General features: G+C 35.0%; 1 protein-coding gene across 1 annotated transcript; it reads right to left on the bottom strand.

Annotated features, from left to right (window-relative positions):
- Positions 1-11,986: 11,986 nt before the first annotated feature.
- CSN3 (casein kappa) lies at positions 11,987-20,499 on the bottom strand. Its single transcript, XM_005897042.3, has 3 exons — positions 20,443-20,499; positions 14,491-14,523; positions 11,987-12,481 (listed from the first exon to the last, which is right to left on the bottom strand). Exons 1-3 carry the CDS (start codon positions 20,497-20,499, stop codon positions 11,987-11,989), a joined length of 585 nt encoding a protein of 194 aa, XP_005897104.1.
- Between the last annotated feature and the right edge of the window lie 438 nt (positions 20,500-20,937).

The following is a 20,937-nucleotide window of genomic DNA, read 5'->3' as shown; positions in this document are numbered from 1 at the left end:
GAAGGTGATGTCTGTTTGGGTGTAGACTTGGTAACTTTTGACTGTTTTGGTTTAGGCTTATCAATTTCCTTTCTTTTTATACCAGTCTCGGTGAAAGATGACTGTTTGGACTTAGACTTGTCTCCTAAGGTCAGTTTGGGTGTAGACTTGTGGATTAAATTCTGTTTTTCTGAAGTTGATTTTGACTGAGGCTGTTTTAGTACAGTGTTGTTAGTTAGAAATTGCTTTTTGGTAGAGGTAGACTTCTTTAGTGTATCTTGGAAAGGTAACGAGTGCTTGGATGTAGACTGGGAAGTCAGAGATTTTAAAAATGCAGATGCCAGAGATGAGTTTGATAAAACAGATGGAGATGCTCTTGGTCGAATTCCAGTAAGTGAAATATGGTTTGATGGCTGCTTTAATGTCTGGGCTTCAGCTTGTTTTAATGCAGCTTGTACATGAGGGGGTTTTGTTTTTTCTGTTTGGGCAGGTGAATTAAGCCTTGATAGCTTTTGTTTTGACTGGTCATAAGTTTTAAGACTCTCACTTGACTGCAAATAAAAAATATACAAGTAAAGAATTAAATACATGGCATCAGGTCACATTGAGTGTATTTAAAAATATTCACTAGTAAAAGTTTTAAAACAGCCATTAATTTTTTTTTCAGATTTGATTTACATTTTTTGAAAAGATTACTTTATGGAGCAGTTTTAGATTGATGGTGAATTGAGAGGAACATACAGAGTTCTCATATACTTCCTGCCTAGATATGCACGGTCTCTCCACTATTGTCAGGAATGGAACTACATTGACATATATTACTCAAAGTCTATAGTTTACATTAGACTTCACTTTTATACATTCCATAGGTTTTGACAAACATATAATTACATTTGTTTACCATGCATTCACCATCTTATAGAATTCTAGGCTTCACTACCCTAAAAATTCTGTTTTCTCCTTATTCATCCCTCCTAATCCCTGGCAAGCATTGATATTTTTTCTGGCTTTATAGTTTTGTTTTTTTTGAATGTGATATAATTGGAATCAAACAATATATAGCCTTTTCAGATTAATTCCCTTCATCTAGTAGTATAAATTTAAGATTCCATCATGTTTTTTTCATGATTTAGTAACTCTCTCTTTTTTTTTATGTGCAGAAAAAGATTCCACTACATGAATATACCATAGTTTATTTATTCAGTCACCACAAAAGGACAATTTGGTTGCTTCCAGATTTTGGCAATTATGAATAGAATGTCTGGGTACATAAAAATCATAAAAACATCTGGGTACACACTTGTGTGTGAACATAAATTTCTGATTGATATATATGTGTATGTGTAATATATATATATATATATATATATATCCTCATTGTATGAATATATAGAAAGAAATATAATAAAGTTCATGGTACATTTTTAAAAGGCAATACAGTATGAATTATCCTGGTTGCAAGAGCATTGATGTCTCACTCTGAGATGTTTTTGTGGCATATAATTGATATGAACATCTTTATCTTTTTCTAAATGAAAAGAAAATTACCTGTTGACCAGTATTGAAAACTTACCAAGAAGAATGTAGTAAGGTTCAAGATAATCATAGATAAGATAAGAGCATTCATGTTTTCTTTATGGACCCTAGCAAGAAATAATAATAAAGACAATCAATACCTAATTGTGTAGTGATAACAGATTATTCAAATCCATATTTATTTTGTTAAATTATGATTTTAAGACCTCTCAGAGAGCAATACTTCACTAAATAATTTACTGGCTACTCAGAAGCTTTCTGCATTATTTATATATAATAATATAAGCATAATTATGTAAGTGCAACTAACACACATATATGTATAAATAAATGCATGCATAAATTATGCACAATAGATATAATATATATTATATTATATACCAGGGCTTTATATTATATACCAGGGCTTCCTTGGTGGCTCAGATGATAAAGAGTCTGCCTGCAAAGCAGAAGACCTGGGTTCAATTCCTGGGTCAGGAAGATCCCCTGGAGAAGGGAATGGCAATCCACTCCAATATTCTTGCCTGGAGAATTCCATGGACAGAGGAGCCTGGCCGGCTACAGTCCATGGGGTCTCAAAGAGTCGGACATGACTACAGCCCACCGGGCCCTCCGTCCATGGGATTTTCCAGGCAAGAGTACTGGAGTGGGGTGCCATTGCCTTCTCCGACATACAGACACATGAGCATAATTTAGAATCACTGGGGTTAACAGCTTAATAGTTTAACTATAAGAAGAAACTCATTATTAAAGCAAAAACTATTTTTAAAAAAGTTTTTAGGTTAAAAAAATTTAATTCACACTTTTAGAATGTTAAAGCCAATGCTTCCATAAAAGCCTGGAAGGGTCAAGCAAGTGGTGAAGTCTGCATCCCTTTGTCACCAGAAAATATTCTAGGTGGACTGAAGCATTCCTAATATAGCATTTTTTTTTTTACTCAACAAAGACAAGTTCGCCTTGTGATTTTTTTTTTTCACTTAAGTTGCATTTTATTAAAAGCTGCTATTCAGCCATAGAACTTGAGTAATTCATAGAACTAAGCTTTGATTAAACTGCAGACAGTGGAAGTGAGTGGAATTCATCCACTTTCAGTGGGTATAATTAGTGACCATCAGCAGTTAGTTTAATTGTTTTAGAAATTCTCAATCTCAATCTAAGAGAATCTCAATCTAAGTCAGCAGATAATTTCAATTATTAGTTTATCTATTACATTTATGTCCAAACTATGGAAAACTTGGAGCCAGAAAAGGAAAATCTATGTCCCAATCTTATCTGCACACATACCTTAGAAGGAGTTTCTCCTCTGGTTTCTGGTCAGGTTTTATCTTCTCTTAACCTCACTGATTCTTCTCTGGTAGTCATATCCAAAGGAAAACCAGTGAGAACCTTTTGAATAAATAAACCTTTTGTCCCTGAATGTCCCTCCTACTTATTTTCTTTTGAGGATAGACTGAGAAAGCTTTAATAAGATTCCCTTTAGCAAGGGTTAATACTGATTAAAAGAAGTCAAGCCTATTGACAAAATCAGTTGTTTGTGTGTATTCTTCCATGGAAATATTACACTTTAGTTACATCTTGTCTTAGGAAAAAGAACGTAATTTTATTCCTTATAAAACTTTTATCATTTGTACTATGACTTGAAATGATTAGATAAAAATTTGTTGTTTCTGTGACATGAAGAACATCAAAGTTTTATTCTTTAGGGTTCTTGTCTTAACCATCCCAGTAATGGTTATAGGTATTTTGTAATTAATTAATCAAAAGAATAACTTTTAAATATAGAAACTATATTGATGCCAAATATTAATTTTACAGGGGTGTTTAGGACTTTATTTTAATTTATTAATTAATCTATTAATTAACTTATTTTTGTCTGCACAAGGTTATTTTTAGGGCTTTAATCTTGCCTTTAAGAGTTTCTGGATTTCTCAATATATTCTAATAAAATACACTCATAAAAAGAGTGCACTTGACCTGTTTTTGTTCATCAGTCTAAACTATTAGGTTTATGGCCTTTATTCCAGTAATATTAGCATCTGGCCACCACTGCAGTTTATCACATTAAGAAGATTAGGAAAAGGATATGCCATCATTTCCTTTTTCTAAATAGTGTGCTAGGGTTAAGATAATACAAAATATTGATACAACAATTTGGTTAGTATTCTGATGATATTCAGCTTTCTTTTCTTGAAAATTGAGATTAAATTATAAAAACATTCTCTCTTTACCCTTTTATATTGCTGTGATTGGTATTATGATTTTCAGTAATTTTCTTTTGAGTTTAAAATTGGCATTTGGTAGTTTGGTTTATGATCAATAATAAACTGCTAAGGTTAACATTTTCCCTCCTGGATTTTGGTAAAGAAAATTCTAGATTATTTAGTTCTATTAAATGGGTATTTTAATTTCAGTTATTAACAACTGTTTTATTTCTTTACTTACTCATTTGTTTAGCAAATGTCTTGTTGTTCAGTCGCTTAGTCATGTCCAACCCTTTGCAACCCCATGAACTGCAGCACACCAGGCTTCCCTGTCCTTCACTATATCCTGAAGTTTGCTCAAACTCATGTCCATTGAGTCTATGATGCCATCCAACTGTTTCATTCTCTGTCACCCCCTTCTCCTCCTGCCCTCAACCTTTCCCAGCATCAGGGTCTTTTCCAATGAGTCACTCTTTGCATTAGGTGGCCAAAGTATTGGAGCTTCACCTTTAGCATCAGACCTTCCAATGAGTATTCAAGGTTGATTTCCTCTAGGTATTCACTGGTTTAATCTTTCTGTCCAAGGGACTCTCAAGAGTTTTCTATAGCACCACAATTTGAAAGCATCAATTCTTTAGCACTCAGCCTTCTTTGTGGTCCAACTCACTATTTGTGATTGACTACTGGAAAAATTTTGACTATATGGAACTTTGTCAGCTAAGTGATGTCTCTGCTTTTTAATATGCTGTCTAGGTTTGTCAAAGTTTTTAAAGAAATTTATCTATTTTTAAATGAAGGATAATTGCTACACAATTGTGTTGTTTTCTGCCAAACATCACATGGATCAGTCATAGGTGTACAAGGACAAGTGTCTTTTAATTTCACGGCTGCAGTCACCATCTGCAGTGATTTTGGAGCCCAAGAAAATAAAATGTATCACTGCTTCCACTTTTTCTCCATCTATTTGCCATGAAGTGATGGGCCCCAGATGCCATGATCTTAGCTTTTTAATTTTGAATTTTAAGCCAGTTTTTCCACTCTCCTCTTTCACCTTCTTCAAGAGTTCTTTAATTGCTCTTCATTTTTTGCTGTTAGTGTGCACATCTGAGGTTGCTAATATTTCTCCAGGCAATCCTAATTCCAGCTTGTGAGCCTTCCAGCTCAGCATTTTTCATGATGTACTCTGCATATAAGTTAAATAAGTGGGGCAATAATATACAGCCTTGACATACTCCTTTCCCAATTTTGAACCAGTTCATTGTTCCATGTCCGACTCTTAACTTGCTTCTAGTCCTGTGTACATGTTTCTCAGGAGTCTGGTAAGGTGGTCTGATATTCCCATCTCTTTTAGAATTTTCCAGAATTTGTTGTGATCCACACAGTTAAAGGCTTTAGTGTACTCAGTGACTTTATTTAGCTTCTATTATACAGTGTGGCTCAGTGGTAAAGAGTCTGCCTGTAATGCAGGAGCCACAGGAGCCGCAGATTCGATCCCTGGGTCAGGAAGATCTCCTGGAGGAGGGCATGGCAACCCACTTCAGTATTCTTGCCTGGAGAATCCCATGGCCAGAGGAGCCTGGGGAGTTACAGTCCATAGGGTCACAAAGAGTAAGACATGACTGAAGTGACTAAGCACAGCACAGCACGTACAATGTATTGGGGTTTCCCTGGTGGCTCAGATAGTATAGAATCTGCCTGCAATGCAGGAGACATGGATTCCATCCCTAGGTTGAGAAGATTCCCTGGAGAAGGTAATGGATACCTGCTCCAGTATTTTTGCCTGGAGAATTCCATGGACAGGAGGTCTGGTGGATTATAGTCCATGGGGTTGAAGAGTCAGACATGACTGAGTGACTGACACTTTTACTTCAAACAGTGTATTGGGTCTTACTTTAGAGAGACAGTGGTGAGAGAACATAGTTACTGTGCTCATAGGGCTTACCTCCCAGCAGAAGAGCTGGACAGGCAGGTGAAACAGGGGAACTGGTATTGGGGAAGGGGAAAGGAACTGGTATGGAAAGGGTGCTGTGGTAGCACATGTGTGAAGCGTTTGGTATTAGAAGTTGGGGAAAGTTTTTCTTAAGGATGTGATATCTAAACCAAGGAGACCAATTTTGATAATGTGATATGAATTACCCAAAGGATTTCAGCAGCTTCAAGCAAGTGCTGGTGTTGGTGATAATGCAGCTAAAGCCATGAGGGTTTGTTTCTGAGTCATTGGGCTGAATGGTATGAGGCTCTAATAGGCCTAGAGGAAGTAGGAAGGTAGTAATAGTAAGATCATGAAATTTAACTTTACCTTGTGAATGTTCTTTATGGATAGGGGTTAAAATTTATTGAATGCCCAGTTAATGGAGGATATTATCATGAATGTCTCGGACTCAAGGTTGTGTGTCCTAGAGTCAGATAACAAAGTCTGATAGATTGAATTGCTAGAGTTCAAAACAAAACTCTACCATTTAGTGGATTTTTGTTCTTGGGCAAATTATTAATACTTAATCTCTCTGGGCCTCAGTTTCTTCATTTATATGTGAACATAATCATAGAGCCTCTTTAAGAGAGTTCTATGTGAAATAAAGTAAAACATGTAAAATCTTTTATAGAGAGCCTGACACATATATCAGTAAATCAAAAAATGCACTTTCCACCTTATTTATTACCCAGAGCCACACAGTTAAGCAAGCGATTTTGAGCAAAACTTTAATTCAGTTCTATCCAAATCTAAAGCCTATAAATTTTCATTGTACGTTTAACTAAAGTGTGGCTCAGATGATAAAGAATCCACCTGTAATGCAGGAGACACAGGAGACTCAGGTTTGATAACTGGATTGATAGGATCCCCTTGAGGAGGCTGTGGCAACCCACTCCAGTGTTTTGCCTGGAGAATCCCATGGACAGAGGAGTTTGGAAGGCTACAGTCCATAGGGTTGCAAAGAGTCCCGACAGGACTGAGCTACTAGCACTTCACTTTTCAACACTTTCATACAAAATGAGGATCAATAAGAAGCTATTTCAAGAGGTTACTAGTGAAGATTAAGAGGTTTATATGTGTGAGAACTTTTTATACATTTAAAAAAGTGGTAAATAAATTATTATTATATAACTTATAACTGTTTTGGAAGACCTGAGAACTTGAATAATAAGATGTTTTTCTATTTCTCACCAGGCCATGAGGTCCTAGAGGTGGGGAGGAAGCATGATATATTCACATAGTGGGCATTTGGCAAATAATTGATAAATGAATGACTATGTGTGACCCTCCAGATCTCATTTATTTTCCATGCTAAAGACATAATTTCTCATATAAACTACCTTTGCAGAAATGGACTTTACCTCTGAAAGTAATTTATCCAAACCCAAAATAACCAACTCACCAATGTATTTTCTTAAAATGGAAATTGTAGTTGAAGGATTTACTATGTCACAGGGAAGCCCCTATTAGTGTTAATTAAAAAAAAAAAAATCAGAATCTGAAAGTAGAGAGTTATTTTATTTGGTGAGAATGTTAAAGACTCTGAGCCTGGGAATTTGCTCCCGGGAATGATCTAGACTAAAATTGGCATTACTTTTGGGCACTTAATGCTAACTCTAGTGTTCTCATTCTCTCTCTTGGCTGCTCAAGAATCACTTTGTGGCCTTCTAGAGTTGAACACTATGGCTTAGTTCTCTGACCCCAATGATTTAGCCATAAATTTAGATTTTCCCCATATCATCCTGCAGAAGATGGTCTTAATGAGTGGACCACTTTGAGAATCAGAAGAAATTATGAGCTCTGCCTTCAATTAAATGTGTATTTCCAAATTCACACTAAATTTACCTTGGAATTTCAAAGTTTCAAATAACCCCTGAGGTGTATTCACAGACTCTTTCAACATCCATTTATGATAAAAACTGTCCAGAAAGCAGGAATAGAAGGAACATACCTCAACATAATAAAAGCTATATATGACAAAACCACAGCAAACATTATCCTAGTGGTGAAAAATTGAAAGCATTTCCCCTAAATTCAGGAACAAGACAAGGGTGCCCACTTTCACCATTACTATTCAACATAGTTTTGGAAGTTTTGGCCACAGCAATCAGAGCAGAAAAAGAAATAAAAGGAATCCAGATTGGAAAAGAAGTAAAACTCTGTTTGCAGATGACACGATCCTCTACATAGAAAACCCTAAAGACTCCACCAGAAAATTACTAGAACTAATCAATGAATATAGTGAAGTTGCAGGGTATAAAATCAACACACAGAAATCCCTTGCATTCCTATATACTATTAACGAGAAAATAGAGAAATTAAGGAAACAATTCCATTCACCATTGCAACGAAAAGAATAAAATACTTAGGAATATATCTACCTAAAGAAACTAAAGACATATATATATAGAAAACTATAAAACACTGGTGAAAGAAATCAAAGAGGACACTAATAGATGGAGAAATATACCATGTTCATGGATCGGAAGAATCAATATAGTGAAAATGAGTATACTGCCCAAAGCAATCAATAGATTCAATGCAATCCCTATCAAGCTACCAATGGTATTTTTCACAGAGCTAGAACAAATAATTTCACAATTTGTGTGGAAATATAAAAAAACCTTGAATAGTCAAAGCTATCTTGAGAAAGAAGAATGGAACTGGAGAAATCAACCTGCCTGACTTCAGGCTCTAATACAAAGCCACAGTCATCAAGACAGTATGGTACTGGCACAAAGACAGAAATATAGATCAATGGAACAAAATAGAAAATGCAGAGATAAATTCACGCACGTATGGACACCTTATATTTGACAAAGGAGGCAAGAATATACAATGGAGAAAAGACAATCTCTTTAACAAGTGGTGCTGGGAAAACTGGTCAACCACTTGTAAAAGAATGAAACTAGAACACTTTCTAACACAAAAATAAACTCAAAATGGATTAAAGATCTAAATGTAAGACCAGAAACTATAAAACTCCTAGAGGAGAACATAGGCAAAACACTCTCCAATATAAATCTCTATGACCCACCTCCCAGAATATTGGAAATAAAAGCAAAAATAAACAAATGGGACCTAATTAAACTTAAAAGCTTCTGCACAACAAAGGAAACTATAAGCAAGGTGAAAAGACAGCCTTCAGAATGGGAGAAAATAATAGCAAATGAAGCAACTGACAAACAACTAATCTCAAAAATATACAAGCAACTCCTACAGCTCAACTCCAGAAAAATAAACGCCCCAATCAAAAAATGGGCCAAAGATCTAAATAGACATTTCTCCAAAGAAGACATACAGATGGCTAACAAACACATGAAAAGATGCTCAACATCATGCATTATCAGAGAAATGCAAATCAAAACCATAATGAGGTACCATTTCACGCCAGTCAGAATGGCTGCGATCCAAAAGTCCAGAAGCAATAAATGCTGGATAGGGTGTGGAGAAAAGGGAACCCTCTTACACTGTTGGTGGGAATGCAAACTAGTACAGCCACTATGGAGAACAGTGTGGAGATTCCTTAAAAAACTGGAAATAGAACTGCCTTATGATCCAGCAATCCCACCGCTGGGCATACACACCCAGGAAACCAGAATCAAAAGAGACACGTGTACCCCAATGTTCATCGCAGCACTGTTTATAATAGCCAGGACATGGAAGCAACCTAGATGTCCATCAGCAGATGAATGGATAAGAAAGCAGTGGTACATATACACAATGGAGTATTATTCAGCCATTAAAAAGAATACATTTGAATGAGTTCTAATGAGGTGGATGAAACTGGAGCCTACTATACAGAGTGAAGTAAGCCAGAAAGAAAAACACCAATACAGTATACTAACGCATATATATGGAATTTAGAAAGATGGTAATGATAAGCCTATATGCGAGACAGCAAAAGAGACACGATGTATAGAACAGTCTTTTGGACTCTGGGAGAGGGAGAGGGTGGGATGATTTGGGAGAATGGCATTGAAACATGTATAATATCATATAAGAAGTGAATCGCCAGTCCAGGTTCAATGCAGGATACAGGATGCTTGGGGTGGTGCACTGGGATGACCCAGAGGGATGGTACGGGGAGGGAGGTGGGAGGGGGGTTCAGGATGGGGAACACGTGTATGCCCGTGGCAGATTCATGTTGATGTGTGGTAGAACCAATACAATATTGTAAAGTAATTAGCCTCCAATTAAAATAAATAAATTAAAAAAGAAAAGAGATCCATTGCATTTGATTGGCTTTATTATGCAGGAATCAAAAAATTAAATCTGGCATAAAAGTAAAATGTAAGAGGAGACGAGAAAGGAGCCGGATCTGTGAAAATCATATTCTCTGTTCACCGAAGGCAGACAACTGGCCAAAGGAAAGTTTGAAGTAGTCATTTGGTTTCAGCTAGACCTATAAAAATGACAGTTTAGAGATTTAGTTCACAATGTGCTAACAGTTCTCATGATATGTATTTTATTTAGCTTCTGTGATTTGCTTCATGTCTGTATCCAAGTAGTTTATCTAACTAAATATATAAATTTAAATATTTAAATTCACCACATAGTGAACTGATACAATTGTCTTCATCTAATATTCACAGAAAGACACAGTCCTATACATTCTTTTTTTATAAGTGATCTTATACTGTGTGGTTTTAACTTAGGAATCTAGGTTCTTGAGTTTTGAACAAATGTTGACTATTGAGATAATGATTATTTTATTAAAAACAATCATGTAAATATAATGTATTTCATATCAATAAAATAGATAGTTGCATACTCAATTACTTGTTTTCATTTTGTGTCCATTAATTTTTTCATTTTCTTTTTGAAATTTTAATGAGTCAAAGATTTATCAGCTTATTATCTTCTCTTTCTTACCAGATGTCCTATTAAACACAATCTCAGTAATAAAATTTACACATATGCTGATCTTGGAAAATTAGAGTATGTTTTCTGTTTTTATTTTTATTAACAAATAGCCCATATGGAAATAGCAGACATACTAATTAAGCCTTACTATCTGAAATCAAGCAAGTTTGATTTGGTTTCCAGTTTTGAACTTTCAGCTGTAGCAATTTGCATCCATAGCTTTCATTTGTGGATTTAAGATGGTAATATAATCCATTCCATATGGCTGCTACAGGATTAAACTGAGATTGTTATGTAGTTTTGATAATTTAGTAAGGACTTGATATTTTAGTTGAAAGTAAATTTTAATATTTACTAATTATACTTCTTTTCTAGAGCATTATATTTCACAGATTGATTGCTTTTTACATCTCATTCACAATATGCTTTCTCACTTGAATCTCATAGCAACCAAAATTATGAGAAAATGAGAGTGATGACTCTTTAGAGAGAGTAATGAATTGCTTAAAGTCACACAACAGAAGAACCAGGCTTCTCTGATCTATTGCTATTACCATTATATCATGCTGAGTTCATTTTAGACCAAAAATCATGTAGACAGTGTGATGAAAGTATTTGTTGCCTAGAATCTCAAAATGTTGTCACTTTCTTCCTAAATTATTTCACAATCTTTAGTTATTTTCTATCTTATTGATCTTTCTGTTTAACCTCTTCATGTGTTTTAAATTATTTTGGACTCTGCCATTATCCATTGATTCAAATAATAAATAGACATATTTTACATTATATTTAAAGTTCTGAAAGTTTCCTCTTAATAAGTAGGTGCTTTTCAAGTTAAAAATTAGAATTTTTCTGTGGGATTACCTTACAATAGGAGAAATTTGGGTGCCTAACCTTATACAGCCTTTCGGAAGTGATGCCTGAGATAAAATGCTATGAGTGAAACATTGTTTCCTTTCATTCTATTCTTACCAAAAGTAGAGTGCAACAACACTGGTATACAATTAAAATATATTTAAACTCATATCCTATATGATTTTTTTCTAAGAAAACATATTTTTGAGATAAGAAAAATCATGAGTTGACACTGTACTTTACTGTTTTTGTGTGTGAACAGGAGTAAAATAAAACTAATAGATTCAAGGAGTATACCAATTGTTGAAAAAGGTTTAATAATAAAATCTGCAATTTTTACTCATTTTGTAAAATATTTTAAAACTTTCTTGTTGGGAAAGAATCTAGTATATACATGATAAAGAACCAGCAAATGTAAGTTATAATTAGCCCATTTCGCCTTCTCTGTAACAGATTTAATTTATCCATCTACGCTAGTTTAGATGTTAACGATTTTATTAATAAGTCCATGAATCTTGGCTGTTATTCATTTTGCTTATTTACCTGCGTTGTCTTCTTTGATGTTTCCTTAGAGTTTTTAGACCGCAGTTGAAGTAACTTGGACTGTGTTGATCTCAGGTGGGCTCTCAATAACTTCTGGAGAAGCTTCTGGAGAAGCTTCTAGAGTAGCTACAGTGCTCTCTACTGCTTCGGTGGTAGGTGTACTTGTAGGCTCACCACTAGCAATGGTATTGATGGTAGGGATTTCTGTTTTATCCTGATTTTTCTTTGGTGGAATGGCCATAAATGATAAATGTGGGTGTGGGTGACGTGCCATGGTAGTTGGCTGGGCTTGGCAGGACTTGGCAGGCACAGTATTTGACAAAACTTGCCATTGAAGAATTTGGGCAGGTGACCTAACTGCAGCTGGCTTTGCATAATATGGGTATGGCAGAAATTGATTATTAATTAGTGCAACTGGTTTCTGTTGGTAGTAATTGAGTCCATAACTAGGATACCTACTCAGCACATACTGAATTGGGATATATTTGGCTATTTTGTCACTGAAGAATCTTTCATCTTTCTCACAGCGCTGTAAAAAAATAAATTATGCAGAATGGTATTATTTCTTGCCTGGAGAATCCCAGGGACTGGGGAGCCTAGTGGGCTGCCATCTATGGGGTCACAAGAGTCAGCCAGGACTGAAGCGACTTAGCAGCAGCAGAAGCAGAGTGAAGAGATATCTTAAATCAGAATTTTTTGAAACAAATTGTTACAGTATTTGATGTTAAGAAAGTACAACATTGGGAACAGTGAACCCAGAAACCATATTATTTTATAAAATATGGATTTGTACATCTTCCTTCCACTTCTTGATTTTCAGCAAATATTAAAAATAACATTAGTTTCAAAAAAAATTAGATGAGATAGCTCATAATGTAAACCACTTTGCCCAGAGCTTGGCATATATAAAAAGTGCTCAGTAAATGTTGCACTTTATAAGCACCACAGCTAGACCAGTTTCATAGAGAGCTTTGACATACAATACACAAGCATACTACACACAAAGAAAAAAACTGTATATCTCTTTCCATATATATGAGTGTGTATATGTGTGTGTGTGTATATATATATATATATATGTTTATTCTCACCACATGTTTGTAACTGTTTTTTATTTTATTTATCTAGGGATTAGGTTAAGGGTGCATTTTATCTAAACTAATTCAAGCAAAATAGTAAAAATAATGTGATGTGGATTCCTGGGTTTATATGTTGGGGTTTTTTTCTGCTTAGTTTTATCCGTTAAAAATCAGTTAGGAAATTTTCCATCTTTATTTGCCACAGTTCTATCAATTAGGTGCAGTCATAAAATACATTAATTACGTGCAGTTAACTATATACAATTATATTATATACTGATATATTAGTATTGTATATTATATAATCATCTAATATTATAAATTATATTATACATTATATTATATATTATATGTAATGATGTGATGTGATATGGATTCTTGGGTTTATATATATTTTATATAATTTATAAAATTTTATAATATATATTATATATAATATTATAATATTTATATATTATATATTCAGTTCAGTTCAGTTCAGTCACTCAGTTGTGTCCAACTCTTTCTGACCCCGTGAACTGCAGCACACTAGGCCACCCTGTCCATCACCAATTCCTGAGTCCACCCAAACCCATGTCCATTGAGTCCATGATGCCATCCAACCATCTCATCCTCTGTCGCCCCCTTCTCCTCCTGCCTTCAATCTTTCCTAGCATCAGGGTCTTTTCAAATGAGTCAGCTCTTCACATCAGGTGGCCAAAGTAATAGAACTAATCAATTATTAATATATATTATATAAAACTATATAATAATATAATATATATTCCACATCACATCATGTGATATATTGTGATATAATGTGATATATATCACATAATATCACATTATATGATAAATATATATATTCCACATCACATCACATCATGTGATATATATAATATTATATTATAATTAACTAATTATAATAATTGATTAGTTCTATTAATTAATATTAATTAGGTACAGTTATAAAATACAAAATCATTAGATCTTTCCTTATGAATAGAAACAAATTAATGAAATTATACCTCAAAGCAAGGCTTTCTCATGAAAGGAGACATATTTAAAGGTATTCATTCAAACAAACTGGGGGAATGAATACAATTGTATGAGAAGCATCTGAAGATGTTTCAGAGAGGGATCATTCCCCATTTCTTAAAAAGTAGACAGAAGAAATATTAAGCTTTGCTTTTGTTTTCATTGTTTTCCCAGTATTAAATTCTGAGAAGGTTTTCTCATGTTGCTAAATACTCATGAAAATCAACACGACTTGGCCTGTAAAGTGATACCAAGATTTTAGATAAACATTGATGTGGATTCATATGAGTGGTTGCTGAAATGATTATTTTTACAAAGATTATTCAACTATTTTATGTAGTTTAAATATTTACTTAGTCTTTTGATAGAAGGCATTTTAATATCATTAAACTTTGCAGAATTTTATTCCTTGGATTCATATCTCTACTGGAAACAAACTTACTATTGGTTGTTCTTGGTTTTGCTCCTGGGCACCCTGTTGAGATTCAGAGAAAGAATCAGAAACAAGAAGTTAGAAGAAAAAAAAGCATGAAAGAGTCTAGTTTTTGTGATTTAAAAATATCTTTTATAAAAAAGATAAAACATGTTTTTCTTGCTTTTATTTTAGTATTGTAAAATATTATAAAGCACTTTTCTAGGTTATCTATAGTCTGTGACAGAGAAGGCAATGGCACCCCACTCCAGTACTCTTGCCTGGAAAATCCCATGGATGGAGGAGCCTGGTGGGCTGCAGTCCATGGGATCACTAAATGTCGAACATGACTGAGTGACTTCACTTTCACTTTTCACTTTCATGCATTGGAGAAGGAAATGGCAACCCACTCCAGTGTTCTTGCCTGGAGAATCCCAGAGACGGGAGAGCCTGGTGGGCTGCCGTCTATGGGGTCGCACAGAGTTGGACACGACTGAAGTGACTTAGCAGATAGTCTGTGAAACCCTCAAGAAATGACAGATACATGCTAACTTAAATAGCAATAATGAGCCCCATGGTTAAGTTGTTCTTAAAAATCACTATTTAGGGAGAAAAATTTAAGATTGAAAAGAATATGATCATTTGATCTCTGTACCAACAACTATATATGATATTGCTTAAATGAAGAACATGAACAACCGATATTCAATTTGTATTGAATATATATTGCTAAAAATAAGAGGAGAATTTAGCATATTTTTTTGTTTCTGCTCTCCTAAGATGATTTATGAGGTTTTCTTTTTTTTAATATAAATTTTTTTATTTTAATTGGAGGCTAATTACTTTACAATATTGTATTGGTTTTGCCATACATCAACATGAATCCGCTACAGGTGTACACATGTTCCCCATCCTGAATCCCTCTCCCTCCTCCCTCCCCGTATCATCCATCTGGTTGATTAAAAATCCATCCATCCAGTGCTTGATTAAAAAATTGCCTCTAGCATAACACTGGTATATAAATGTTATATAAATAATAGCATTTAAAAAATTATCATGTATTTATAGTACTTTTCTTAGTTCTGGATTGTAACATGCATAGGAAATCAGGAGTGAGAAAGTAGTTTCCAGGCATATCTATATGAAGCTTTAAAACTTACAAAAGGTGAGTTCATAATGGTAAATAGTTTTAAGATGACAGTTTTAGTTTAAGACTTTTCACACATATCCCTGGGATATAAAAGATCCTATAAACCTTTAGGAAGTTGTTGGTATAGGATATCAGAGATTTAAAAAAAATAATAAAATACAGGGTGTGTTAAGACAGGGACTTATTTACCTCTAAATTTATTAAGTCATTAGTTTAAAATTTAAAAAGTTATATTAATATTGAAAGTTTGCCTACACTAAAAAATCCTGAAAATTTAGATATAGATTTGATATAATATCAGTCTACCTGCATTATGTATTCCTAGTATATGTTCATTTTAGTATCTTGTATCTTAAATTTTTTAAAGGCATATGATCTCATATCATTTTTTCCATCACCTCAGTTTTCATACTTGCATATTCAAAGTTGAAAAACAATCAATGGTTATGTCATGAAATGTTTGTTCTTTACTGTTAACTTTTAAAGGTTTATCAAAAAATGTTTTTATTATAAATACAGGCATGGATAACATCTGGATAGATATCAATGGACTTTTAAAATGACCTATGAACTTTAGCCCACGAGGCTCCCCTGTCCATGAATTCTCCAGGTAAGATACTTGAGTGGGTAGCCATTCCCTTCTCCGGGGAAATCTTCCCAATCCAAGGATGAAAACTAGGTCTCCTGCATGCAGGCAGATTCTTTACTTTCTGAGACACCAGGGAAGCCCAGATGTCAATGGCCTTTTAAATAGTTTTCAGTGATTTCTTAAAACAGTCCATCAAAAACATGATTTTGGGGGGAAAATACAGAAATTATTAAACTTCTGTACAGTAAAGATATACCAATTTATAATGTCATCAATAGACTATAAGATTGTGCAGTTCATCTTGTAATTGCTAGTAATAAGTGTTATCTTAGTTATTTATATTTTGGAGAGAAGGAATACATTTAGCACATAAAAGATGCTACAACATTGCTGTATTGCTGCTGCTGCTGCTAAGTCACTTCAGTCGTGTCTGACTCTGTGTGACCCCAGAGACGGCAGCCCACCAGGCTTCCCCGTCCCTGGGATTCTCCAGGCAAGAACACTGGAGTGGCTTGCCATTTCCTTCTCCAATGCATGAAAGTGAAAAGTGAAAGTGAAGTCGCTCAGGATGTCTACTTGAAAGTTACACAGTCGTGTCTGACTCCTAGTGACCCCATGGACTGCAGTCTACCAGGCTCCTCAGTCCATGGGATCTTTCAGGCAAGAGTACTGGAGTGGGGTGCCATTGCCTTCTCCGATTGCTGTATTAAGTTGTATGATTTTGATTGGGTAAGTAAGATTGTATAAGATTGGATGGTAAAAATTATATAAACTTTCATTCTTCTTTTGAATTATTTGTTTATATCCATGGGGCTTGTAGCTTTGTGAAGACAGGAAGGAGAGTTTGGGGATAGCACTGGCTTAAATAGTTCAAGAAGATGTTTTCAGAGGTCAAGCAGTTGTGAATCACTTTCTGATTTAAACTTTAACCTCTATCCCTCAAGAGAAAGCCCAAGTTCTAAATATGCAGGTGACCACAATAAAATCAAGTTTCAAAGAAGAAAGGAAGAAATATGAAGGTCATAGTAATTCAAATTTTTAAAAAGATTCTAAAAATTTACCAAATAGAATTATTTAAGAGATATTAACTTGAAAGCAAAACTAAATTTAATAATAAATAAATTATGAAACAAGGACTAGTGCTGTTCCAAATTTTACAGTTTAAGAGGAGGTCATCAATTCAGTTCAGTCGCTCAGTCATATCAGATCTTTGCAATCCCATGGACTGCAGCACGCCAGGCTTCCCTGTTCATCACCAACTCCTGGAGCTTATTTAAACTCATGTCCAGAGTCGGTAATGCCATCCAACCATTTCATCCTCTGTTGTTCCCTTCTCCTCCTGCCTTCAATCTTTCCCAGTATCAGGGTCTTTTCCAATGAGTCAGTTCTTCTCATCAGATGACCAAAGTATTGGAGTTTCAGCTTCAGAATCTGTCCTTCCAATGAATATTCAGGACTGATTTCCTTTAGGACAGACTGGTTGGATCTCCTTGCAGTCCAAGGGATTATCAAGAGTCTTCTCCAACACCACAGTTCAAAAGCATCAATTCTTCAGTGCTCAGCTTTCTTTATAGTCCAACTTTCACATCCATACATGATTACTGGAAAAGCCATAGCTTTGACCAGACAGACCTTGGTTGGCAAAGTAATGTCTCTGCTTTTTAATATGCTATCTAGGTTGGTCATAGCTTTTCTTCCGAGGAGCAAGCGTCTTTTAATTTCATGGCTGCAGTCACCATATGCAGTGATTTTGGAGCCCCAGAAAACAAAGTCTGTCACTGTTTCCATTGTTTCCTCATCTATTTGCCATGAAGTGATGGGACCGGATGCCATGATCTTCGTTTTCTGAATGTTGAGCTTTAAGCCAATTTTTTCACTCTCTTCTTTCACTTTCATCAAGAGGCTCTTTAGTTCTTCTTCGTTTTCTGCCATAAGGGTGGTGTCATCTGCATATCTGAGGTTATTGATATTTCTCCTGGCAATCTTGATTCCAACTTGTGCTTCATCCAGCCCAGCATTTCTCATGATGTACTGTGTGTATAAGTTAATAATCACGGTGATAATATATAGCCTTGATGTACTCCTTTCCTGATTTGGAACCAGTCTGTTGTTCCATGTCCATTTCTAACTGTTGCTTCTTGACCTGCATACAGATTTTTCAGGAGGCAGGTCAGGTGGTCTGGTATTCCCATCTCTTTATGAATTTTCCAGTTTGTTGTAGAGTAGAAGTAGTTTGTTACAGAGTATAAGGACTTGTGCTCATCTTCTGCAAGAACTCCAAAATTTCACTCACTGCTGAACAACCATCAACAGAAGAATGTTGGATCCCACCGAGGAAAGATACCTCATGTCCAAGGGCAAAGGAGAAGCCCCAGCAAGATGGTAGAAGGGTGAAATAGCATTTAGAATCAAACCCCATACCCGCCAGAGATGCTTGGAGGGCTCAAATAAGCCTGGTATGCACCAGGACCCAGAGATTCCACAGAGACTGAGCCAGAACTTTGTTTGAATGTCTCCTGTGGAGGTACAGGTCAGCAGTTGACTGCTGCTGGGCAGGAGCTCTGGGTGCAGTAGACCTGGGTATGGCATAAGCCCTCTTAGAAGAGGTCACCATTAACCCCACCATAGAGCCTCTAGAACTTACACAGGACTGAGGAAACAGACTCTTGGAGGGCACAAACAAAAGCTTGTGTGCACCAGGACCCAAGAGAAAGAAGCAATGACCCCACAAGAGACTGAACCAGACTTGCCCATGAGTGTCCAGGAGTCTCTGGCAGAGGCATCGGTCAGAGGTGGCCTGCTGCAGGCTGGAGGCACTGAGTGCAGTGGTGTTAGCATGGGACCTTTTGAAGGAGGTCGCCAGCCATTATCTTCATTACCTCCACCATAATTTGGCCTCAGGTCAAAAAACAGGGAGGGAACACAGCCCTGCCCATTAACAGAAAATTGGATTAAAGATTTATTGAGCATGACCCTGCCCATCAAAACAAGAGGAGGTCATACAGCATCAGATATTTAAATTTTAAATGTATTTATTTTTAGTTGGAGGATAATTGCTTTACAATATTGTGTTGGTTTCTGCCATACATTAATATGAATCAGCCATTGGTATGTTATGTCCCCTCCCCCTTGAACCTCCCTTCCACCTCCCACCCCATCCTACCCCTCTAGGTTGTCACAGAGTCCTAGGTTTGAGCTCCCTGCATCATACAGCAAATTTCCACTGGCTATCTAATTTTACACATGGTAATGTATAATGTTTTTAATTAAATTCCTATCTCACACAAACTCCAGTCTATTTAGAGACTAAATTCTTAAAATATTAGGATGTTGTTTAAGTTTTTCTTTTTCTTTTTACCAATTTCAAATAACTTGATATGTATGTTTAACATTCAAATATATTGTAACTTTTGTTATAATCTTCATATTTTGTCAACTCCCTCTCAAGGATTGTATGCATAAATAACTATGATTTTCAGGCATTACACTCTGTAATGTACTATAATTACATGTAATATGAAAAAGGTTTGGGGTTTTTTCCTTTTAATTTTTTTGACTAGTTTTCCTCATTGTTTTGGCTATTGTTCTGTTTTATTTTCATGTTCATTTGGGGATCCCAGGCACTTATTTGCCAACAGTAAGAACAGGAAAATAAACATCTGATGGTTTCAGATGTTTGCCTAAAAATCGAAGAGGTGTTTATGGATATAATCCCTGAGAGGGAGTTGACACAATGGAAATATTATAACAAAAGTTACAATACACTTAAATATTAAAAGTACATGTCAAGTTATTTGAAATTGGTAAAAAAGCTTAAACAAGCTCCTAATATTTTAAGGATTTAGTTTCAAAACAAATTGGAGTTTGCATGAAATAGGAATTTAACTAAAAACATTTCTGATCTTCGTCTATGGTTTATATATTTATTTTTTGTGAATTATTTTAAGTGCATATTATAATTTAAAAATATTTTCAGGATTTTTTCCCCCAAAATGTATTTTCTCTATCATATAAGAATTTTAAAGGTTTTCTCTAGATGATAAAGTGTGATTTCTTTATTCCTAGAAACCAGAAGAATATCCAGAAGAATATGACTTTAATAAGAAAAATAAATGTAAAAATAAATTACTTATGCAGCTATTTTGTTCTATAAAATATAACTGTATTTAGAAATTTACACAATTAAAGCCCTTCAATAAATTAAAAAAATTTGATACAAACTGATTAGATGAAATTAACTCACCAAAAATGGCAGGGTTAATGCCAGGATAGTCACAACTAGGAAAAAACTCTTCATCATTGCACCTAAAATTAAATTAAAAACATTAGATTAACAGGATCTGTTGCTGATAATTTAGGAGTGACTTGGAGCAATGTTTTATTTGATTTAAGGGTGGGAAAAGCCAGAATGAGGGGGAGATATAGCCAATGTGAAAAATCTATTTTATTAAAAGCTTTAGAAAAACAAAATGGTAGGAAATATATGAATTTAATTTTTGGTTATGTTACTGAATGAGTCATTACAAGGTTAATCCTGTATTCATTTCATATGTACCAAGAACGTAGTAGGAACAAAGCTCTGTGTGTCAGCGTTGAGCTTATTAAGGTGAATTGGTCAAGTAACATAAATTTTAGGAAGAGTTGCAATGTACACAAATCACTGTTAGATAAAAGAGTAGAAAGTGTCACAAAAGTGCTGTTCTACAGATAGAAGTGTTCAGTTAAGAAATCAATAAAT

Source organism: Bos mutus, chromosome 6 (genome assembly GCF_027580195.1).
Source record: "Bos mutus isolate GX-2022 chromosome 6, NWIPB_WYAK_1.1, whole genome shotgun sequence".
NCBI lineage: Eukaryota > Metazoa > Chordata > Mammalia > Artiodactyla > Bovidae > Bos > Bos mutus.
This window is presented reverse-complemented; position numbering and strand designations above follow the sequence as displayed.

Coding starts and splice junctions, on each gene's coding strand:
- CSN3 (XM_005897042.3), bottom strand. CDS start 20,499: ATGATGAAGAGTTTTTTCCTAGTTGTGACTATCCTGGCATTAACCCTG. Junction 14,524..20,442: donor CATTAACCCTGCCATTTTTG/GTGAGTTAATTT, acceptor GAATCTCAACAG/GGTGCCCAGGAGCAAAACCA. Junction 12,482..14,490: donor AAAACCAAGAACAACCAATA/GTAAGTTTGTTT, acceptor ATTTTTTTACAG/CGCTGTGAGAAAGATGAAAG.